General features: G+C 39.4%; 1 protein-coding gene across 4 annotated transcripts in view; it reads right to left on the reverse strand.

Annotated features, from left to right (window-relative positions):
* LOC122617871 (gamma-aminobutyric acid receptor subunit beta) overlaps positions 1-24826 on the reverse strand; it is a 36075-nt gene that overhangs the window by 5600 nt on the left and 5649 nt on the right. For 3 of the 4 annotated variants that reach the window (XM_043793891.1, XM_043793894.1, XM_043793892.1), the window contains exons 3-9: positions 18681-18778; positions 18296-18363; positions 11659-11885; positions 10178-10260; positions 6764-6901; positions 3893-4177; positions 49-668 (exon numbers count right to left, since the gene is read on the reverse strand). In XM_043793891.1, the coding sequence (XP_043649826.1) occupies positions 49-668; positions 3893-4177; positions 6764-6901; positions 10178-10260; positions 11659-11885; positions 18296-18363; positions 18681-18778 (1519 nt within the window). The remainder of the gene's footprint in view (positions 1-48; positions 669-3892; positions 4178-6763; positions 6902-10177; positions 10261-11658; positions 11886-18295; positions 18364-18680; positions 18779-24826) is intronic. The other variant, XM_043793895.1, reaches the window with a different exon arrangement.

Raw genomic sequence — 24826 nt, forward strand, 5'->3', positions numbered from 1 at the left:
GGATCAACCTTTTAAAATCGCCGCATCATGTACGATCTTTACCTTTACCTTTTTTACTTTTCCCGGATGCAGAAGATGGGCTGGAACCGCTGCCTCCGGATCGCCACCGCCCTCGGGCGGTCCGCCCCCGCCTCCACCGCCTCCGCCACCGCCGGGCGGTCCGCCGCCCTGTCCCGGACCCGGTCCATGCGATTGCGGACCGCCGCGTCCGCCATTCACCGTATTCTCCAGCGTTCCGCCCTTGGAGTGGGCCTTCGGGTCGTGGACCTTGAATCTCACCTCCTGGAACAAGGGTCCCACTATCGAGCAACCGCGCGTACCAACGTTTTGTTGGATATTGGAAAAGCCGATTGGGCGGTTACTCACTGTTTGCTTGGGCGCATGCGGATGTCCATGGCTGTGGGCGTGGTGTCCATGCCCGTGGCCATGCTCCGGTCCCATGCCCATACCGACGCCCACATTGACCCCGCCACCGGGTCCTCCGGGTCCGCCGGGTCCAACGCCCACTCCTCCGGGTCCGCCCACATTTGCATTGGCATTGGGATTCGACTGCTGCTGGTTCGCTCCGTCGAGCTGTTGCTTTTTCTGTTCGGCTATCTTTTGGATCGCCATAAATCTTTGTTTTCGCATTTGAATTCGTTTTGCCATGTAGCCGACCGTGGCGTATTCTATTGATTGCGATACGATACGATAACGATTTTGATAGTTGATATTTGATTTCGATTTTGATTGAACAGATTGCATTTCGAATATTCGTACAGATTTTGGAATTTTGTCGATGAATAGATAGTTTTTGATTGGTGATGGACGGTTTGGCATACGATTTGGTGGTTTTTTGGAGGAGGGGTTTTTGAATTGTTAGAATAGGTTGATATGCGGATGCAGTTCAAGAATTTTGAGTCGTGGTCGGTTGCCGCATGAAGTTCGGATGATATATTTTGTTGTAGTAGTTGTCAGATATATATATATAGTTGGATAGATTGTAGCATTGTATATTTGGTAATTTGGTGCGGGTGGGTTTTCGTATACGGTTTCGATTTAATGTCGGATACAAGGAAAGACAAATAGAAAAACAAAAGAAATTTAATTTCCATCAAGAATTTCGCAATCAATTTTCAGTTCATTTTTGCACAACGTCTATAAGAGGTGAGCGAGGGGGGTGGGGGGTAGAGATTGGGGGTGGATTAAGGATGGGGCTTATCGGGGGACTATATAGACTGACTATAAGTAACATTTAGAGTCGTTTGAAGGGCGAATATTGCAGTGTTTCTGGGTATTTGGGGTAAGTGGAATCAAAAATGAAAGTGATTTTCTTTTCGTATCTCCATTTTAGCCAGGCAAAGGAAAATTCGAATAAAGCAAGTCTTGTGTGTGTGAGTGAGTTAGCAATATTCTAGAGAGACAGAGAAGGAGACAAAGTGTGTGTATGTGTGTGTTTGTTGCTGTGTGAGTGTCTATATGAGTGAGAATGTGAGTGTCCGTGTTTAAGGCTGTTCTGGTTGTAGTTGTTTTGTTGTTTTTGTGAAATGAGTGGAAAAAGTCATTTGTAAGCCAAACGATTTATGTACACATTTATTCCTGCAGTTGAGACCATCATTCAAGGAAAATGTTCATGTGCGTGCCTTAAATGCAAATTCATCGAACAGGGTCGCCAGTTATAAAGGACACGAAAATTTCCAGCGTTTTTTATTCGATTTTTTGTTTTTAGGTAGAGCTGCTTTGTTCCTGGTTTTCAGCTGCTCTCGAGTTGTCATTATCCTTGGGAATTCGGAAATTACGGGTTCAGATTTCAATTGAGCGGTGTTTTTTGTGAAGGGTATTTTCAAAAGAGGGGTTCTTTGAAATCGCATACTCGCCGATGGAGGTAGATAGAACAGAGGCGGAACAGAAACGAGTAACGAGTAACTAGTAACGAGAGTACTTACCAGCGTAACAAGGTAACCAATCGCTGCAAAAAGCCAATAGAACAAAAAAGAAAGCAGACTACGAATGATATCTTACCTAACCTCTGAAGGTTTTTTTATCGGGTGCGATTATTTTGTATATATATATTGGTTTTTTTTGGCAACTTGGCAGCCCTCATGTCTGGGTCACCCCTTTAAATGACCCAAACTTAAGGGCTCCAAATCGCAGATACTTGTATCTGTAAGATACTTTCTTGTCATACTTTTAGGCGCACTTTCTTAGAGTCGCTTGCATTTTTTTACCGGGGCTCAGTTGTGTTGCAGATTCTTCGGGGGCTGCGTCTTCTGGCTGTTGATCGACGACTTGTTGAACCATATTTACAGTGTTTTGTGTCTGTTTCATATTTTTTCGTACTTGTTTTTTGATTCAATTCAATCGCGAGTCAAGCCAGGTGTGGCGCAGGGCATGCTGGTTTCGTTTTTACTTTTTTTTTGATGCGCTCCCTCTCATGATTTTTATTTGGTGATAGATGTATTTGATTTTTTTTTAGATCGTTCTACACGTACCCTGGTTTCGGTTTTTGATTTGGTTAAGGTGCGTTGTTATTTTGTTTGTACATTTTTTTCGGCTTGCGATTTATGCAGCTTGCAGTTTTTGCATTTTGGCGGAAGCTGGGCGTATATTGATATCTGGGTACCATTTCAGGTTGAAGTGTGTTCGATTTCTTCGTCTCGGGTGCTCGAACACAAACTCAACCTGAGTCGGCTATTAAAATAGATGGGCATGTGTACGAGCTCGTACACATGGAGAGGCTTTGCTTTTGTGGGATGGTTTTCGGTTTATTTTTGTGTATCTTTTCATTTTTTTTTTGTTTTTTTTTTTTACTTTGGCTGAAGCATGCTTCGATTCTAGGTGCTAGGTGCAAAACAGTTTGGGAGACAGGTGGGACGTTGGGGGTAAATTTTCGTGCCTTTACGCTCGATTCGCAGGCGCGTATCTATGAATTTGCATACATTTTCTTTGGATGATAGTATTTCTTTGTATTGAAAAATTAACAAGAACATACAAATACGAAAAAAGAGATTTGTTTCTTTGCAGTTTCTTTTCATTCTTATTATCATCTGTTTTATTTTTTTGCTTTTTTGCTTTTCTTGCTGTTGTTGTTGCTGTTTGTTGGAGTTGTTGTAGTTGTGGGTGTAAGTTGTTGCTTGAGAATTGTTTTAGTTGTTAGATAGTTAGAGAGAAAGTTAAAGTTAGCATTACTCGAGGTCACCACCGAAACTTGAGATATATACATATACTCGTATGTATACAATGGAAATGTTCAAATATACAAATTTTGTACAAATTTGATTGATGGAGAATTTAAGGAGACATATATCAAGCTTCATTTTATTCAGGCGTTTGACCCCTTTACAGTGCCTCAGGTGCAGTGCATTTCAGCATCCCCATGGATGGACTTTTCTGGTCCTTTGGCTCCATAAGAAATGCGAAATAGTTTTAAGTTTAAGTTTAAATAGATATTAAACTACTGTGGTTTGCGACAAAACTCAGCTGCGTTTTCGCATTAAGCCAATGAGTTGAATATTTAGAACGCAATTTCCGAAAACGCAGATCGTTTTGCCAAGGAAACTAGTGTGTTTTCATTTTTGGATGTATCTGCAAGATTGATTTGCTCAACGCTAAGCGTGGCACAGAAAGCTGGCAAAAGTGTGGTTGAAGTAACGAAAAACTGAAAGCTGGCTCGCTTCAACTTGGCCAGTAATATTGAAATGAAAATTATATAAGAAATGATAAATTCGGAATCCATTTATGGATTCACTGCCTGTGAGTGTGAGTGTGTGTTTGGTGTGTGAGAGAGAGAGAGAGAGATATATGGGGAAAATCGTTTTGCTACTGGTTGGATTTTCGCTCAATGGGTAAACGGGTATACGGTTGTTTTTGGAATCGGTTGGTTTTTGGGGGGAATCGGTAGTTGTTTGTTTACCCAGTAGACTGGCAAAGACCATAACGAAGCATGTTCCCAGATAGACGTCAATCGACTTGACGTACGAAATCTTTGGCAGCGCTGCATTTGTTGACGACATCAAAGTGGTCATTGTCAACACGGTTGTCACACCGAGCGCCACACGCGCCGGCGTTGCATTGCGATTGAGCCAAAATGATACCCATGATATAATAACGATCAGTCCAGAGGGTATGTAGATTTGTATAAGGTAGTAGCCCATCGAGCGCACGAACTGTATTTCGCAGGCTAAACGCGAATAGTTGCCTGCCCGCGCCAATTGCGATTATTTTCGATTTATTTTGTTATTTTCAATTTGGATTTTTGATTCGTTGCATCAGCGTGTTTTTTGTATTTTTGGAAAGAGAGAGAGAGTAGAGATGTATACAAATTTATTAGTAATAGGTTCGCTGAAATTGATTCTATTTGCAAATATTTACAAACAATATTGGCAATAGAGCAGGCAAGTAATCAAAGGCATTCGAGGTTCTGTTATAAATTTAGATTTTAAGTTTGCAGTTTAAGTTAAAGCCTCTGATTCTTTGTCGACTCTATTAAATCGGTATTCATCACCAAAGAAAATACACACAAATTAACTTGAAACTCAACCAGAAAAAGGTAATGTAATCTTTGAAAATAAAATAGATAATTAAAATATATGAGCGCTTTTTATATGAAATCATGATTGGCTGGCACCTTCCTGGAAACATTGTTAGTTTCGATCTATGCGACGCTTCGTTATCAGGCAGGCAATACTTCATAAACAAATATATTTAAGTACTTAAATATGGGCTATAAACGAAATGGCAAATTGTCAAGTCAAAGCTAAGGTCAAGAACTAAACTTGAAGTATCATTCTATGCATTCCACATTTATCCTTGCAGAAGTTCCACATTTAAAATTGCATTTCAAATTGAGTTGCTTAAATATTTAGTTTACTTTAGGGTTTTTAAGGATTATTCTGCAAGGATGTCCTCGCTTCGACTTAACCGAAGCAATAATCGTTGTTATTAGGAAATTAGTTCAGGTTTTATTAGGTAGATGGTTAGTCACAAATACTTTAGGAATAGAAGTGGCTTGCATTAAAATAACTAAAACTGACCGCAGATCTCAGAAAATAGATAAATAAAAGTATACAAAATGGAGGCAGCTAGTCTAAGACCTAATTAGGAGCATTTGAATGGCCTGCAATTGGTGGCTATTTGTCTATAGTTATATTTATTTGGTAAAAGAAACTTTGTAAGATGAGAGCATGCTTGGGAGGGCGTTTTGTATTTTCGAGATATATATTTATATATATATATATTTGTTGGATATTTTAAACTGGTCATATGTAAATATATATATATTTAATATGTATAAATGGATTTGAACTTATCATTGTCGCTTTTTCGTTAATTTTGCAAACGTTTGAATGCTTTTTGCGTATGGGAGTTGATTGAAATTTGAATTTATGTTGCATTACTTTCTCGATTTTGGATTTAAATATTAATGCTTTTGTTGTAGTTGTTGTTGATTTACAATACAGAATGTTTGGTGTCGATTGTTGTTAGTTTTTGTTTGATTATGCTAATGAGTTTCGATAGCGTTTTAAATTACTGGTAAATACGTTTGTAGATAGCTGTTGTTGTAGTTGGTAGTAAAAACTAATTTCAGTGACTAGTTAATAAAATTATGTGTACCATGTGTGGGTGTGAGTGTGTGTGTGTGAGTATGAGTTTGGGTGTTTTGGCAGCTTAAAAAATTGGTTGATTATGTTGTAATAATGTCAGGCATAAATCAAAAGCATGATTTACTAGGGAAAAGCCATATCCAGTTAAGCTTTGCTATATCAGTTCGATTACTTTATGTTCTCGGTTTTTTGCATATGATTTTCACTTTGCTTGTTTGGTTTTATAATACAAAGGTCGCTAGGTGAATTGGTTTTTCAATCTCATATTGATTTCTCTTTAATTTAGTTCGATTTTTGTTTTTTTTTTGTTTTTGGCATTGCCAATGATTAAAATTGGGTTTGTTTGCTTCGTTTATATTTTTTTGGTTTCTTGTTTTTGGTTCTTGTCATGGTTCGCTGTAAAGTATGAACTTATGAGCGTTGAAATCAAGGCACAATCAACTGAGATTTTGAAAATAAGGAGAGAAAGCACAAAGGAAACTCATATGATGAACGAAATAAATCGGAAAATTGTTGCTAGCTTGTAACATGCGTTGAATTTGCGTTAAAAGATATATGAACAGTATCCGGTAGGTTCGAGTACGAGTAAAAGTGGGAAAAGACTAAGACGTGGTCTCAATCCATATCAGGCTGTCTGAACTCTAGACTATGAAGTGGGCTAATGTTGAATGCACTTGTTGATATAATTATAATATTATTTTTAACTTGATTGCTTTTGTATTTGGTATGCTATGGATTAGATTAGTTGATGAAACAAACGCTAGCTAAAATGGAAAATAAATGACGTAAAAAATCTTAAGATGCTTAACATGCATTTTCCCTATCGCAGAGCAACCCTGCTTGAAGCACAATCAATATGATTGATTCAATCATTGGGTGCTTGAAGCTGGGTTCAATTCCACCGATAGTTAGCCCAAGATTGTTTTTTATCTAGTTTTTGAATTTGGAGAACTTTGTACAAAATGCTGCTTCAAAATCAATTCGAATTGAGAAACGAAAGGAGTAAAAGAAATCATTGAAACGAAAAGCCTAAAGATTAGAATTGAATCGAAAACGCAAAATCAAAACGATATATTTATATATAGTAGTTATATATATAGATAAGTCATCATCGGTATTATCGTAAATATATATAGGTAAAAGTAAAGTTTGAAAGAAAATCGGTAACCGTCTACAGGTACCTGTGGTAAGACTGATTTCCATAGCTCTTTGCCGATGACCCAAGACCTTAAATTGGGGCAGCGAAACCTCACTCGAGACACCGACCGAGTTGGGGCCTTCGTTCCATTTATAGCGGATGTCACGCATCGTGTAGCCGACTATATATGGTGTATATAGTTGGTTGTTGTAATTGGTTGTTGTAGTTGGTTGTTGTAGTTGGTGGTTGTAGTTGTATTCGTTGTAGTTGTATTCGTTGTAGATTGTAGGTTGTAGTTATGTTTGCAAGTTGCATTTTGTACAGTTTGGTGTTTGGTTTTTGGTTTTTGTATTTGTTTAGGCGAGTTTATATTACAGTTGTTGTTGTTGTTGTTGGCACAGTTCGGTGGTGAGGTTGTCGTTGTTGTAGACGAAAAATATGCATAAAACAAAAAATACATTTCGTGAGACTATTAATAAGTTCTATTCTATCATAGAAAATTTCATAAACAATTCAATACAATTCATTCGCAGTGTGTTTTCATTTATTTTTGTTTTTTTCTCATTGTTTGGTTTGTCTTCCTTTTTTTTTTTGGGTGGAACATTTTTGATTCGGTTTGGTTGCATTAATAGTCTCATTCAGAACTTGTCGCTTTAAGTGTTGTTCAAAAATATATTTTTTGATTTATTCCATCGAGAAGAAACTCTAAGAGCATTTAAAGATTGTTCGTATATTACAATTGCGCTAAAAATGCATTATAATTGTTAGATTTTCATTGGCAAAGCGTAACTATGGTATAAAGTTTGATGAGCTTTCAGTAGGCACGCTCTGTTATTACGACTTACAGCTACTGTTTGTTCTTATTGGCAGTAGTAGGGTTGCTTAGTTGCTTAAGACTAGAAAACTTATGGCTTAGCATATCTAATTGTTTCGGTGTCAGAAATGGGTGCTCTTGTGTCTTCTGTTGCATTTTTTTTAAGTCTAAGGCTTTTACATGGTTTTTAGGCCTTTACTTAAGTAGTTTCTTAGCTTTTATTAGCGTTTTAGTTGCTTTTGCCTACCCAAGCAAACGAAACTGGACTCTCTTGCGACTCGAAACGAACTGAAATCGAAACGGAAACGGAAATGGGGAACCAGAAATCATAACTGCTGGGCCTAGCTAACGCTCACTACGTCACTAACTGCTGCTTTACTGATCGATCGGTTAATCAAACGAAAGGAACGTATAAGCCAAACAATAGATGAATAGAGGATAAACAACAAATCAACGAGTAGTCACAACAGAGGTTAGTAGAGGACACTTCAAACAAAATATACATATATATATTTATGTTTATATGTGGTTTAGATGGGAGGTTGGTTGGTTCGATTGTTTCTGGTTAGTAGCACAAGTTACAGTTAGCACTCGATAAATAGAGATACGAGTATAGGTAAATATATTTATCGGTGAAAGGAGCAGTAGAAGTAGACGGAAATGAACAAAAAACTTGAAAACTTGGTTAGAGGTGCGTGTTTCGGTACTTGGATATGCGCTAACCCGTTTATCGGAAACACAAAATCAAAATACGATTACGAAAATCCATTACGACAAACGCAAAACGGATAAAAGTTCATTGAAAAATGCTTGTCAAAAACAAAGGAAATGGTAATGTGATTATATTCATGGTTTTTTTTTTTTGCATATATATATTTATATATGGATATAGATTTTTTTTTTTTTGATTTGGTATGATTTTTTAATGTATGGGGGTACCTGTGGTTAGGTTTATTTCGGTCGCCCTCTGCCTGTGTCCCAAAACTCGGAACTGCGGTAGTTCGACCTCACTGCTCATGCCAACACTACTCAGTCCATCTCTCCAGAAATATCGGATATCTCGCATCGTGTAACCGACTGCATGTTGTTGGCGAACATTGTTGTTGGGTTGTTGTTGAGTTGTTGAGTTGTAGTAGTAGTAGTTGTTGTTGTTGTTGCAAAAAGGGGGTTCAGTAGTTAATTAATTGATGTTATTGTTTGTTTGTTCTGTTTTGGGTTTGGTGTTGGTTGGATGGTTTCTGGGTCTGGGTTTCTGGGACTTATACACAGAATACTTATGTAACTCACACACTCGATGTTGCTTCGGAATAAAGAGAGTCTTATAAATAGGGTGAGTGTGGATGTGCCATATCTCGAAACCGATTTCTGTGGCGAGTTTTTTGACAACGAAATTTATATCGAACGTATATACAATGGATAGATCTTAAGCAAAAGCGTGCTGTGTATGGGTTTTGACTTACAGTATATGTAGTATAATAATTAACTTAGGCTTACAGGGGCTTAAGGACCATAATTCAAGTTAAAGACAGAGGCAAAATATATGTATTATTTTCGGTTTCATTTTATTATTCATGCGCTGGAACCTTCTGCGGTTGCTGAAATTGAGAAGGCGACCGAAAACCAACCAATCTTCTGCATGATTTTAGCGCCATGATATTGTGAACTGTGGATAGTGATAGTTTATATTTTATAGTTACTGTTACTGGTTGATAGCTGTTGGGTAGAACATTCGGGTAGAGATGCTAGATGCAGATTACAATGCACATGAACTGGGTTTGCATGTGACACTTGAACTTTTATTCTTCGGTGGTTTCAAAAAACAAACATAAATGACCAAAAAGTATCTGAGGGTGGAAAGGGGCTTGAACTATTTGAGTAATTGCATGAGTTGGTTCGTTGGTGGGGCGTGGGGACAATTTTGATTGAACAAAATATGCACAATGAACTTAAAATAGATATTCGAAATCGAAATCAAAATCAAATCTATTGAGAGCTAGGATTGAAAGTAAACTCCTTGGCGCCTAACCTCTGTCTAAGGACAATTAAAATGACTTTAATTCAATTCGATTTCCTGCTATTTGTGGCAACATAATTGCTCTGTTCACAATTGTTCATACGAGTATCAAAAGGCGACTTAATTGCTTTTTCCTCCTCAATCGACTTTGTTTCGGGCGTGTAAGTGTGTCTGTGTATGTGTGTTTTGTATGTGTGGCACTTAAAATTTACTTGCTTGCATTTTAATTGTTTCGGTTTGGTTTCTTTCACATAAGCTTGTTTTCGATTTTCTGCCCACACCGAACAAACAGCGCACGGCCTTTGCTTGAGAGTTGAGCTCGGCATTTTCTGGAGTGGCCAAAACGGAGTGCAGATGGTGGCTAAAAGGTGCAGGCTACTGGCTAAAATAACAGGTAATTGCAAAGCTCTCGACAACACTGAATAATTGCGCAATTTTCTGGGCCAAAAATCACTTTATTTTGGCCACTCCCCTGCCGACATTCTGAATGAGTTGGTTTCTTGTTCACATTTTTGGTTATTTCTGTTTCATATGGTTTATTGACAATTTTCACAGCTTAATCATCATCATTTGTTTTCGTTTATTACTTGGCTTTAAATTCATCAGTTAAATCAGATCAATGTACTTACAGCTTTCGATTTCAATGTGGCACAGCTGGCGATCCATGGGGAAATATTGTAGATTCATCGGACACGATGCGGTAATAGTCAATCTAAGTGGATTATTTCACATTTTTTGTTGGGGATTTTGGGGAAAGAGAGATTATACGATTAGTAGCGAATTCATGGGTAACCAGGTGTACATCAACAAACAAACGAGCAGAGGGTTTCATAAAAAATTACATACTATTTTATATACACACAACATTTACGAGGTTCTGGGGACTGAGGGGTTTCAAGTCATTACATACAGAGCGAGTTCAATTGGATATGAGCTATTTGTTATATATATTTTTGCTGCTGTTTTTTTTTTTTTTGGTAAGTGAGAGATACTTTGAGTGGCAGTTTGGTTGTAGATAGTGAGGCGATTGGCTCTTACGCAGGGTTTAACATTAATTGGCTTACTTAGTTGTCGTTGGTTTAGTTGCTTAGAGTTGCTTAGAGCTACGAAAACTAAACGCTACTCATACTTATTTTGTGGCTGTTGCTTGGTTTATTTTGGTTTTTTGTTTGGTCGGCTTCTGGGGTTTTGTGGCGATTTTGGACAGATTCTTGTTTAAAGGTAGTAGAAAAAAGAGAGCCCAGTAGCCGAGCTACTGCGGCCAGTCAAACCTTTTTGCGGTGTCAAAAACACGTGAGACAGAAGAAGGTACCGTCGATAGTCATGCAATCCCTGGATTTCGATGGTTGTCGTCTAACGATTCTTGAACTTGAGACTCTTGTGATTGTTATGGGGGAAATGCGTTTGTATCTTTCATGAGCCACACAATTGGGGATGTCGAAGTGATGGATAGTATAGTTCCATTCTATCGATGTTATGAAGTGATTTATGTTTTCATCAGCCAATCGAGTACAAGTATGGACAGATGCAGTTTTCGAACCATCACATAAAATAAAAATTAAAATAGAATTTCAAAACGATTTCCAGACGAAAAATCGATCAAATCGATAGCATCGAGAGTACAATCGCACAGTTTGCACCTCTAACCGATGACTTTCATGAAATGTACAAATCATTAAGAGCTGCTTCGCTCGAAATGTGCCAACTTTCTTTCACTTTCACTTGCCAATTGAACTCACTTGATTAGTCTTAATCGCTTGGAAGAAAACTGTTTTTCGTTCTGTAGAAATTTTCCATTTTCAATTAGATTTAGTAAATTACAACATCGATTTATACACACACAGAAAAAAAAGAGTTAGTTGCAAAAAGGGCCAAAAACGATAATTTTAACGATAGAGTAGAATGTTTGAAGTATTTTTTTTTTGGTTGTAGGTTGTAGGTTTGAGGTTAGTTTTTCGGTTTTGGTTTTTGTTTTGGTTTTGTGTTGGATGTAGGGTTAGTTGTAAAATAGTTAAATACACATACACATATACAGACAATTAAAAATGTTAATGTTCGCTTTCATTGAGAAAGTAAAGTTTGGAGTTGCAGTAGTTGAGGTGGTTTTTACCTAATACTTCTTGTTATCGATCCAGAATGATGCACACGTATGAATTCATTACTGGTTGTTGCAATGTGAAAATATGATTGTTTTTCATTTACAAAAAAGGTGTCAGGTACCCAAATATTCTTAATGAACTCTGATCCAACCGATAGTGTTTCTACACCAGGTCGTTTTCTATACGCTAAACGAGGATCGGTCCAAAATTGACGAAAGTAAAAATCCAATGTGAAGTCCTATTCAATTCACAATTTGATTCAATTCGATTCGTTTCGATACGATACGATACGGTTTTCGTTAATTGGGGGAAAGGTAGCAAAAAGAGATTGAGAGGTAATTTATATTAGTAAACATTGGCAGTGAGAACTTACGTAACTAGTCAACTAAACGACTACTAACTAAATATCTTGTGTGTTTAAAAATATATTCCAATCAACTAAAGAAAAAATTCATAGAGAAATCGATAGACAGAATTTGTGAAAACTTGGCAGAAAGTTTTATTCATTTTGGGCACAACAGATACACTTAACAAACACGCGAGGATAGAACTTGCGTCAAATGGAAAACGAGGAGAATTCATAACGTGCAACAATTTTAATTTATCAATTAATTAATTATGCAGGAAGATGGGACATAAGGACGCGGGACTTCAGACAACATGCAATAACATCGAATTGAATCTTTATACAGCGTTTTGTTTTTTGGGAGATCGGCTCTGAGATCTTTAATAAAACTAAAGAGAAACAGAATCAAATGAAATTACTAAGCTTATTTACATTAGAAAGGGAAAGGGGTCTTGGGATCGGATAAAGCATATAAGTAGTACAGAAACCTCTCACAAATATTCGTATGGATTCGTTGCTGTGATTGTGAAGTAGCTTGGCTTGTTTCTGGCTACTAAAACTGGGGTTGTTGGGTTATTATTACTAGACTACTACGGCATCTATGGCAACAGGCTGGCAGATTGTTATTTGTACGCTTTATACAGTTTACGGTAGTTGTAAATCGTTGGCTTTTTGGCTTGGCTCTTTTGTTTCAGCTGTTCTTGTTCTGCTTTTTGTGCCTGGAAGCTAAGCGTTTTTGGCTACGATTGGATTGTTTAGAATCGGAGTCGATAGGGGGATTGGATTGGATTGGATTGTAAAACGACAAACAATTTGGCTGTGTTTGCTCTGTTTGTATCCGTGTGCTTTGTATCTGTGGATGGGCGGCTGTGTGTGTGTGTATGGATAGTGTTTTTTGGGGTTTTGGGGTGGAAAAGGACAACTACTCGAGTTGTTTCTCTCAGTCTTGCATATCATTATCTTCAAGCGTGTCACGTGGCCGACAAGGAACCAAAAATTAAACAGAAAAGCATGTAAATGTATATGTAAATGTTAAAGGTAAATGCAAATGCAAATGTAATAATAATAGTTGTTGCTGTTGTAGTAGTAGTAGTAGCAGGTAATAACATTTGTAAGTAGTTATAAATATTTATAGGGCGCGCACACTGCTTGCTTTTTGGGTACTTTGCCAGTACTTTAACGCACGCTAAGTGGTGCTAGCTGATATGAGTCTACATGGCGTATACGTATTTTCTACATGGCTATGTGTTTTATTTATGCTGTGAAAATTGCACACGGTTCTCGTGGGTTGCCTGCAATCTTCTCCCGGCTTTATTCTAGCAGATTTGGTTTCCACTCGGCTTCTGGCGCGCCCAGAACAAAAACTCAAACACAATTTCAACTTAAAAACGAATCAAAAACTCAAGCGTAATCGAAAAGGAAAATAAAATTTCGTGTGGTTTAAGCAATTTCCATAACTCTGTTTTTGGGTTGGTGGGGTTTTTGCATTGCAAAAAGGGTTCTAAAAGGGTCAACCTGTATTTTCGAACTTTTATTATATTCTGGGCACACACAAAATCAACTCTAAATACGAATACTTATGTGCATGACGGTATTTATAGATGGTTCACAATTAACCCAGAACGTGAGGGGGTCTATCGAGTTGTTTGTATTCATTTTATATATCTCTTTATAATATACCATTTACAATTTACATATGTATACCCATGTATGTGCTGTATGTATTTTCCCATTTTTTTCGCTGGCTTTTGTTGCTTGTAACCTCATGTCATGTTGATTTTAACTGGCTCGCTGCTCGCCTGAGTTTGGAGTGAATTGGACGCGTTGTCTTATGTAAATTTGTCACAGATTCTACAGATGGAAAATTGTACGAGCTGTTCAGGATCTACAAATATTTTTGCCAATAAATATTTTTCCATTTAATTTAAGAAATTGTTATACTTGTACTATTCATATGTAGCTTTATACTTCTGTCCGTTAGTCTGTCCGTCCGTATGAGTTTTATGGCGGTTCTTTTTTTTATTAGCATTGCTTCATATCCATTGAACTGATATATTTCTCAGGCGAATTTAGAATATTTCTAGCTATAATTAAAGTCCCTTTTTCGACAGTAAGGATATTCTCAGTGTATTTGCATGGGAATCTGTTACTGTGTCTATGTGTGTGTACGCGTGTTGTTGTTCTTGTTTCGGTTTGGCATTGGCTCAGTTTATTTTTGAATTATTTTCATTAGCAGCGTAGCGATTCTGTTTTGTTACCGGCTCGCAAAATGTGGAAATGAAAAATTGTCATGTAAGAAATGATCGGGCTGGAAGTGAACATGTTGTTGTTGATGTTGTTGTTGCATTCTTGTTGTTGCTGTTATCCTTGTTAACGTGTTTTCTGTGCTAGATTGTTTTCGGCAGTATGTTCGTGTTTACGTTCCTGTTGGGCATGTTATTTTCGCATAAATTGATTGCCAAAGCCAAACTGTGCGATTGTCTTGGTTGTTTTGTGTCATACGAACATTTCCTTAAGGTAAAACAGTGAGAGTGTGTTTTATTTATACGTGTATGCAGCAAAAGTGCAGCAAAAACTCTGTGTTCGTGTGAGTTATGCCCTATTAAGTGCAGTTGTTGCAACTTGGTTTTTGTATCTTTTCCAACGAAAGTATTTTAGTATCTGCGAATTTTCTTGTGTGCCAATTGAAGTGATTATTTTCCATCTGTCAGATGCTCTCTATTTGTCACACTTAATGATACATGTAAATGTGTTGAGAAAGTCAGACGATAAAAACATACAATACTAGAAATAATGACAAGGATTAAACCAAACAAATGAGTCTCCTGAGGCCTAAGATTTGGTAATTAATGTGAACCTATCCCAGAGGCTTGTATTTTGTTAAATGATTTCGAAAAGATTCTTGGAAAGAAATGACTCAACCAATAAAAACGTGCAACGTAGAAGAAATGTATAATTTTATGGTAATATTTTAGAAAATAATGGAATATCCAATAATATTTTATGGAAGAAGTTTTAGAATATAATCGAAATTGATTGATAGTGGTAGTAAGGGCTTTCCCGATTTACTTCGCGAATAGAGAGAGATAGAAATTAAGGAAAACGAAAACACAGAAACAGGCATAAATACGTAAATACGTAGTCCCTTGTACGAGAATGGCTAAGTCCATATATTTTGTTTGACGAACACATCGACACCGAGCTTGAGTATATGCTATGGATTATATGCTGTGTGGATTATGATATTCATTCATATTCATCTTGTTAACAAATACGCATGCGCGCAGCCTTTGTCAATGCGGCCGCTGTGATTAATTTTATTTAATTAATTTTTGGTTTTTTTTTTGTTTTTGCATTTGACCAGATCACAACAAAGATAATAAAGGTTATATGAGAGTATAGGTATGGTGGACTTATGTATGAATATGGCATAAATATCTCTCGTTCGTTTCTCTGGGGTGGAGGGTGTAGGGGACCCATCATAGTGTCGCTGTGTATGTGGGTTGGGGGAATGGATGAACTTTGGCCGTAATGTACTCGATGGGGCGATAAATAAAGATTTATACAGCAATTAGATTGATTGACTTTATCGCAGTTATCCATGTTATCCATGAAATTCCGAAGTAGGCAATGGATGGATGCGATGGAGACAAAGAAACGCAAAAGGCAACAAACTCAGGATGAACAAATGGAAATGGCATTTCAAAGCGTCATACTCGTAGTTGAATATTAGATAGAGATAGCGCGAGTGTGGGTGAAAGAGAGAGCAGCACTTGGTCTGGGCTCAAAAATTAGCTCAAAATGTGTATAATTTGGGGTCATTTCAATGTAAGTACGTTTGTATATATTTCGGTTTGCATTGTTCTGGCCGAGAAGCTTTTTGAAACGGAACAACAAACAATTTGCGAACATCATGGCCTATTGGCTAACATTGAAACAATAAACACAAAACGATTATGCAACATTGGAATTTCATAGTTGGCAATTGCATTGCAATAACGATTCGTTTCACACAACATTTAATTGGCAGAACTTTGTATATATATATATATTGGTATATGTATATAGATATTGGTTTGCAGTTGGCTTTGAATGGTCGAAAACAAACACAATCTTAACTGAATCAAAGTAATTGTAATAAATTTGTATGTCTGTTGCCAATTAGCGAAATTAAAAGGAGAGCAAATGCAAAGACACAAAATGAGCTTTAAGCAACAGAGACAGACACAGAAAAAGAGATAGAAACACATAGTAAAGGAGGCAGAGATATTTATAGAGACAGAGAGAGAGAGAGCGAGAGATAGTTACAGGTTAGAGGTAGAGACTGAGAGAAATTAAGAAGTATACGAGTAGATTTATGAATTTTGTTGTTTGCTTTTACCAAAAAAAAAATAATGAACATTTGTTTTGTATCTGTGGTTAATTGTAGTTTGGTTTTTTATTTGTATTTTTGGCATATATTTTTACGTATGTACCATTAGAACTTCCGAAACCGAACTGATACTGAGGACATACATTGTGACGCCAACCTCCACAGGGGGACCTGCAACATATACACACACACGGATTGATGGAATTTTCATTTTGCGTTTGGTATGGTTATACTGTAGTTGTTGTAGTTGTAGTTGTTGTTCTTATTGTTATTATTATTGTAGTTGTTCATGTTAGATGTGGCTAAAACCCAAAATATGAGAACTGAAACACACACACAGCGGTACGAGCAGTAGTAACAATGGACGCAGTACGTTGACACAATTTATTTTCGCTGCCTACTTTCGGGCGCCCTTCCTTGGGCTTGTCGGGTGCTGTTTAATTTCCATTAGCAAAATTAAATATATAAGGTACGGTTAACACTTAAATTGGCAAGCGATGTGCATTGCTTTGCTGTTGTACTGTTTTTTTATGGTGACTAACTAAATTTGTGTTTGTTGCTTTTGCTTCTGTTTGTTGCACGCGCCGAATGAAAACCAAATCAGTTGACTACTCGAGGTTCACATTAATGTTGTATATTTTTTGCATGTATTTTCAGCTATACGAATAGGAGTTGCAGTAGCTCAATCGAAAAGAAAGTATTTAAAAAACAAAGGCGCCTAGTAAATAAATATTTATTTGAACTAGTGGATTATTTGGTTTTGAATAGCGGATTCACACACCATTTTCTTTTGCATTGCATATTTGGAAAGAGATTTTTATTTTTTGGATTGTGGGTATTGCGATTTTTGGCAGCAGTTGGGTAATGAAATTTATCTTGAAGCTTGTTATGAGTTATGTGGGCCTACAAAAAAGAAGAAGACGAAACAATACGCATGAAGTGAGAGGCAAGAGTTTTGCTTGGAATGTGAGGGGTTTTCGAGATCCGGAAGGTTTACAATGTTGATGGATTGTTTGTTACTGTGGCTGTTGTTTGTATGTGTGAGGTTTTTCATTTTCATTAGAATTTTTTTGTTTTTTTTTTGTGGGGTAATTTCGATGTGCTTGGCCAATTAGACATACACAAACACACACAGAGTTAAAAGTAACGGTGAGCACAGGAGGAAGTCATTTTGTAGAGCTTAAGGAACATAAAAAGCTTTTTGCCAATCGTTGGTTTTGATGGATTTGAGAGTTGACATTTAGTTTACAATGTGTTGACGATGTGAGAGAAATATCGTGGCAAGTACTATAACATTTGGCCCTATTACTCTGGCTTATGGGTTCGTATGGCTCGTCAGCTCCTAACAAAGACCTTGGCTAAAGTATTCATTTGAGGAAATGAATGCGAAATTGTTGGGAAAAACACTAAAACACAGCGGCTATAAAACGAACTAAACATTTCGGAAGAGTTAGAGTTTTTGAGAGATTTAGTACCAAAAGGGTAACTGATTAGGAAATCAAACCATATAAATAGAAGGAAACACAATAGGTACGGGTGTGGATAAAACTCGCAAATAACGCTTTCAACTGGTGTACTTTGGTCAACGGTTAGAAATAATAGATCGTTCTATCTATATATATATATATGTAAATATAAAAGAGTGTTCGGAGAGAGAGTTCATACAAAGCAAAACAGTTGAAACATTTGGTAGTTGGTAGTACCACGGAAATCAGGAAATCAAGACTTTGTGTGTGTTACGGTGTGTGTGAGTGTGAGAGAGCAACAAACTAATGCGTTTAGTGGTACGAAAAGAAATAAAGATTCGAAAGAAAACTCCAACAACAAAGACCAAAGACAGAGAGATAGATTTAGGAGTAGATAGATAGAGATAGAATGCGAGAGAGCGCTTAACGATAATAGAAAGGTACAAAGTTCAATTAGTTTGTACCATTTTCACTTCTGAGAGCGAGCTGATCGATAGCACATACATGGTGACTCCGACTTCGACAGGAGGTCCTGCAAACACGTATGTTATAGTAGGTGTTATATAGCTAGGTACGGTTAAGTTTAAAGGGTTAGTCTAGTGTTACAGTTCTCAGATCCCGGATCCCAGATCCAAGATCCCAGATCTCAGATCCCACTGCGCCTCAACCTCCCTATATATATATATGTATATACTGGATACAGTTTGGATACCGGGCTGTGCCCCCAATTGCGTTTCGTTCAAGTCGCGTTGCGTTTTGGGTTTGCTCTTTAGCTTTAGCTTTAGCTTTCGCCTTTGGCTGGGTAAGTGTAACTATTGAGATGGGGTGTCCGGAGATTGGTCTACTTACCACCGTAATTGGGTCTTACTCTTTTGTCGTAACTAACACTAAAGGAGTCGAGTATAGCGGATATGTTTACGTCACCCAGCATGCTGCCACCGCCAGTCCTGAAAAGGGAACAGGGGTATCATTTAGTTGGAAATAGTTATACGTTAATTAAGTCCCTCAACAAAGGGAATAGGTAAGTTCTATTAATTGTGTAACAAAATTGGTGTTACATATATGTAAATATAAAGTTCATATCTATTATTTTTCAATACTTCCTTACTACTATTACTTTAGTACTTCGGCATTTTAGTAAGACATTTTGGAGCTTAACCTATTTTTATAAAGTAAATCAAAGTAAGAAATTTATTTCTACACATGACAGAAATCGTTTATTTAAAGAAGCTTTTGCTTTGTGCATCTATATTTAACAAAATTATAGATATTCGGCGTTAATATGTATTGGGGTCGATTGGCCATTTGTTCGTGGCATTTGTTGCTGTGCATCATTTCCATATGGGACGTCAGTGTTTCCTGGAAAAGCGACTGACAGTCGACACAGACATTGCGTTCGGCGGTCGTTGCAGGTTAAGTGTTCATGTGGCACTCTGTGTGGGTGTGCCACTTTCGCTTTATGCGGCATCAAGTGCGCCCCCCAACAACACGAGCGCTTGTATGTATGTATTATTTATTGCATGTGCCTGGCAATGAAGGCACACACATACGCCAGTTGCCAGTTGCGAGTTGCCAGTTGGCAGTCGCCAGGCACTTCAATGCCTGTTTATTTGCGACTATTCTACGCTAAACTGTGCTATTAAAGCGCGTTTGTTGTTATTCCAGCTCTGCGAAAGCCATTGGATACACAGCGCTCTGGGTCTCTGGTCTCTGGTTTCAGGTCTCAGGACTCACAACTCAGTGCCCAGGACTCAGGACTCAGCACACGGGCCTCAGGACCCGGGGTGAGCAAAATCACAATTTAATAAAAGTTGCGCCTGCAAATAAACAGAAAACCGACTTTGTCTCTCGGTGTGCGCCTGCGCGTTTTCCGGAGCTCAGTGTCTCTTTTGGCTTTCGTATATCCTGTTTGCCTTTCATTTGTATCGGGAATATATAAATATATATATATATATATATATCTATATATGAACATCTATTTATGTGGGAGAATTTTGCCCAATTTGCACATTCGCATGTCAATTGTTGTGGCTGGTTTGCTGATTTGATGTGATTTTAATTTTGCAGCTCACAAAAGTTGGGCATAATTTTTTGTAATCAAGCCTGGGCGTGCCGTGGCCCACATTCTCTCACCGCTCTCCCCACTCCCCCCCACCCAAAATTTCTCTCGTCCTTTTCCCCGTTTTCCTCGTTTTCCTCTCTGGCCACGCTCGAGCTTAAAGCCATGTCGATGGCGGGCCCATTGTGTATACGCAGCGTGGGCATCAAAGCGAAAGCCGACGGCAAAAATGGCAGCCTATTTATAAGTATGTATGAAAATACCCGTACGCACCCATTCTATGCGGTTTTATATTTCGGGCTTCTTCTCTTGTCTGATGTTGATAATGAAAAAGTTTTGATTGCTATTTGATTTGAGTTTTTGATTGGGCTTATGTGTGTGTGAGTGTGAGTGTGAGTGGGCTGCTTACGAGTACAATGCTGCGTATGCGCAATGTTCATTGTTACGGGTTACGGGTTACGGGTTACGGGTTACGGGCTACGGGTTACGAGTTACGGTTACTGGCAACTTCCAACACTTTCCGCCTCTCGCCTCGCTAGCCATTAAAGTTTAATTTATGCACTGCTGCTACTTTTGCTGGCAGGTGCTGTCAATAAGTTTTTGACAGCCTGCAATAAAAATTACTTGAAGGACGCGCCAAAAACTTTCCGATTGCTCCGCTTATGCCACTCCCAAAGCGGAACGTGGCGTATACGTAATATGCAAATGTGCTCCTGCCACGGCTAAGTGAAACTAATATTATGCCCGACGTATTGTCAAATAATTTATGCAGCCCTAGTCGGTGTGTGTGTGTGTATGTGGTGTGTGTGTGTGGCATGCTTGTCGTTAAGTGCACTAGAAAATGTCAATAGGTCGTACTTGAAGCGTCAAATATTTGCCTATTGATCGAGGGCAACTAAAGACCACAAAAATATGAGAAGAACCTCGTGTTGACTTGGCGGTTGCCAGATGTGCCGCCGCTCATATGACTACACAGAAAGTTAAACTATTATAATATAATCTATTATATATATAATATATTATTTTTTATAATATTACACCAAGGTTAATGAATCAAGCTTCAAATCATTACATTTATTGCCACCTTCAAAGAAATTAATATTTGATTTGGTAACACTCCCTTTAGTTGATTTTCTTTTTCAATTGTCTTAAAACTCTCGAAGGCAGGCAAAGTCAATAGCAGTCTTAAAATATTCATGTTAGGAAAATTACCCAATTGTCGGTGCATTTTCACTGTGTAAGTGCACATTTGTGTAGCTTGCAATTAGCCGCTTGCACGTAAGTGGCTAACAATTTGAGTTTTTCCAGCCAGCTCTCAGGACGTCGGCAGAGTGACTTGGCCAACGAAAACAGCAAAAAAGGAGCAACAACTGGGGAAGACGGCTGTGCCAGGAGCTAAGGGAGCTAAGGGAGCTAAGGGAGCTGAGGGAGCTGAAGGAGCTAAAGTGGCAGGACCACAAGCAGCACCAGAAACAGGACCAAAACTCAAAACTAGAGCCCCAACTGTAACAAAACCGAAATGCAAAGTCATGCGCACGACAGCCGAGCCCAAAACGTGTCGCCTCAAGTGCCACGCCATCTTATCGCTGGCCACAGTTTGTTGCCTTATCTTGAGGCACTGCACGTTTCCACACACACACACACCCACATATATAGAGGTGTGTATATGTATGTACTGTACGTGTATATATGTGGGTGGGTGTGGCTGGTCAGTGTGCGAGTGTGTGTGCAAAAGGAAAGCTGTGGGAAATATTGTCGTTATTGTTTGTTGTCGTTCTCGCTGTCGCTGTCGTTTTTAGTGGCACTTTGAGTGCCAGCCATTACGTATACGCTGCGTTGGACACGCGCCATTGCATAAATTCAAGTGAAACGTTAAAACAAAGCGGAAATGCGAAAACTACTAGCAAATATTATCTTTCTCTTAGCGTTTTCGCTGTCTTTGTCTTCATCTCCGCTGTCTCCGTTTTCCCCATTTCCCCGCATTTCCTTGTTTCCCCCCCCCACCCGTTTTCCCAGCCAGCATTTCGTCCTGACAGCTGCAGGGACTGAGGCAAACGCCTACGCCGAGATAAGCAAAAGTTGGTTTAGGCCTTTCTGCTGCGCAGTAAAGAACTCGAGCGAATGTCTATGGGTCGCCCATACTTTAGCCTTCAGCCTACAGCCTGCAGCCTCCAGATTCCAGCTTCCAGATTTCAGCCTCCTTCTGGTTTCGCCGGGGCAAAGTGTGAGTAAGCGTTTTTTAATAAAGTGATAACTTGATGCCTGACAGCCGCCTGACAGTCGCTAAAAATAAACACATCCGCTTAATAAGCCAGCAGCCAGCAGCCAGTGAGCAGCCAGCTCCCGGGACACACAGGAAAGCCGCTCGGACATGGAAACATTAACTATTATGAGCTAGCCCAGCAGTGGGCCAGCAGTTTGGGCCACGCCCCGCTTTATGGACTTGTTAAAGCCAATTTCAGACACACTGGGAATTGCTAAAGTATCCCCACAATGGCTTATAGCTGCTGCCCATTGGCCCATATATTTTATGTGCTATGATCAGAGGTATTTCTCTAGTCACTTAGCTCGCAAGCTGGTTATTGTTTAAATTTGCAAATGTTATATGTTTGAACTATAAAAGAGTATATTTCTGTAGGTGGAATATATCAGTTAGTGGATGATTTCTATTAAGAGCACTTGTTTTTTTGATTCACCTAAACTCACATATTTCAATAGTAGCAGAATGTGGTTTCGATTTATTTCTTAAATTAAGCTTGAACCTTCGAGATCAATAGCTGTCTCTTCCGTTCGGCTGCAAATATATTTTTCTACTTTTTCTTAGAACATGCACTCGTTTGGCCTTTGATTAAATTAAACCCAATCCTTATACCAAATTCGAGCTTATGCGCCAGCTGAGCGGACGAGGCGAGGTAAATGCATAAAAAATTGAATTGCATTGGCGAGTCCTTGACATTTTGCAAAATAAACAGCAGGCTGGCAGGCGATGGCGATGGTGAATCCGATGGTGGCTCCGATGGCGATGGAGATGGAGATGGCCAAGGCGCGGATATCTCTCGCCTCCAGGCCTGCCAATAAAAATAGTTGGCCGCTCGAGTTGTATTTGTTGCCGGGGCAAATGTGAAAAAAATTAGACCTGCCTTGTGTCGGGGCTTTATTAAATATTTGAAAAGCAGATGGAAGCACAAGTGGAATGGCGATTGGCAAAACACAGACTCGCATACATACACACATAACACAGGCTGGGTGGGGAAAAAAAATGGAGGCTGGCCTGCCTGTCTGCCGTTTGTAGATATTTTCAATCATACTCAAAATGTGAAGGAACAACAATTTACGCTCAATGACACTCGACGGCGAGCTGTTGACGCTGCTGCCTGCCCCCGAGTGATGCAGCTGGCAAACTCAAATAGTGGGGCAGGCATTCAAGCAACCAGGCAGCAAAGCAGTCAGGCAGCAAGGCAGTCAGGCAGTGAGGCAGCCAGGCAGTCTCCTTGTTGGACGCGAACCCGGGTGGTCTTTGCTTTTGTCGCTGCCACTTTAGCATTATCTGCTATCAATAAATTCCCAGTGAAGTGGGCACTTGTGTGGCAAGTGGAGCACAACGGGACGCCCAACGGGGGGCGGTCTTAGCAGCCCCAAAGCCCTACAGCCCTACAGCCCAGCAGCCCATGCCGCACAGGAAGTGGCAGCGTGTAAAGTGAGCAAACTGTGTCGCTCTGGCCTTTAACCTTTTGCTGGGCCAGGGACTGACTGGGATTGCGACTGGGACTGGAAATGGGATTGGGATTGGGGGTAAGGAAGGAGGCTTTGAGGCTTGGAGGCTTGGAGGCTTGGACGCCCTGGAACTTTGACTCGGCAAGGCTGTCATTTTGTGTTGCATACTTTGTGGCGGCGCCTGTGCAATGTTGCATGAAAAAGTGGCGTAAACTTTGCTCCGCTGAATGTGCCTTTGCCTTTTCCTTTGCCATGGCTCGTTCCTTTGCCTTTGCCATTGCCATTTTGCCCCAAATAAACGAACAACTCAGCTGTGTGCCGCCTTGGAGTCGCTTGACTTTTGCCGTCTCTCTTAACGCCACGACATTTTCGATTTTGGACTTCTTGTTACGCTATACTATGCTATACTACGCTATACGAGTGTAAGCCACATCATGCCACGTCGCGTGTATCTCCGTGTCCTCGTCTACGTACCCAGCACGCGATCTTGTAATCCTGTAAACGTGCATTTGTACTCGGCTCTCGTAGCCTCTGTCGTTGTCGCATTTGGACTCGTATTCGGATTGGGATCCGGATTTGGGAGTCTCGCAGACCCCATTTGATTTGCCTAATTTGCCAGGTTGCCATGTTATGCAAATGTTTGTGGCTCTGTAGAGCCGCCTAAATATTTACTAATGAGCGCTAACCCAAAAAGGAACAAAAAAGCTGAAAAAAACCAGGAAGGCAGGAGGGAGGGAGGAAGGGCAGGCAGTGGCAACCAGAGCTGTGCTCTGCATAATTTGTGTGATTAAGTTGACAGAACGCCACAGTAGCTGACAACTAATGCCACAATTGTGGCAATTTCTTTGCGTTGTCCGAGTGTGTTGTATGCGGTTGCGGTGGGCTTTTTGCCCCCATGGCACTGTCCCCAGGGTAACGGCGGGTGTATTGGTTCAGCGGCTGCCACGCTGACAGCTGTCAGTTGGGTTGTGGGTATGTGAGGGCCCAACGGTCAAATCCTTGCACAAGGGTTTCCAAAAACAAACATAAACATCGCAACGCGAACGTTGACGGGTGAGTAATTACAAGACCATCGAGTGGCAGTTGTCATTTTTCAGTCGCTACCCGCCATTTTGCTGACTGCCACATGCAAATGTGACAATGACGATGTAGTCGATGTAGATACGGAGTCGGGGGGCCCTAATAAATTGCCTGCACTTAGTCAAAATGTCTAGTAGCTCAA

Source organism: Drosophila teissieri, chromosome 3L (assembly GCF_016746235.2).
Source record: "Drosophila teissieri strain GT53w chromosome 3L, Prin_Dtei_1.1, whole genome shotgun sequence".
NCBI classification, from domain to species: domain Eukaryota; kingdom Metazoa; phylum Arthropoda; class Insecta; order Diptera; family Drosophilidae; genus Drosophila; species Drosophila teissieri.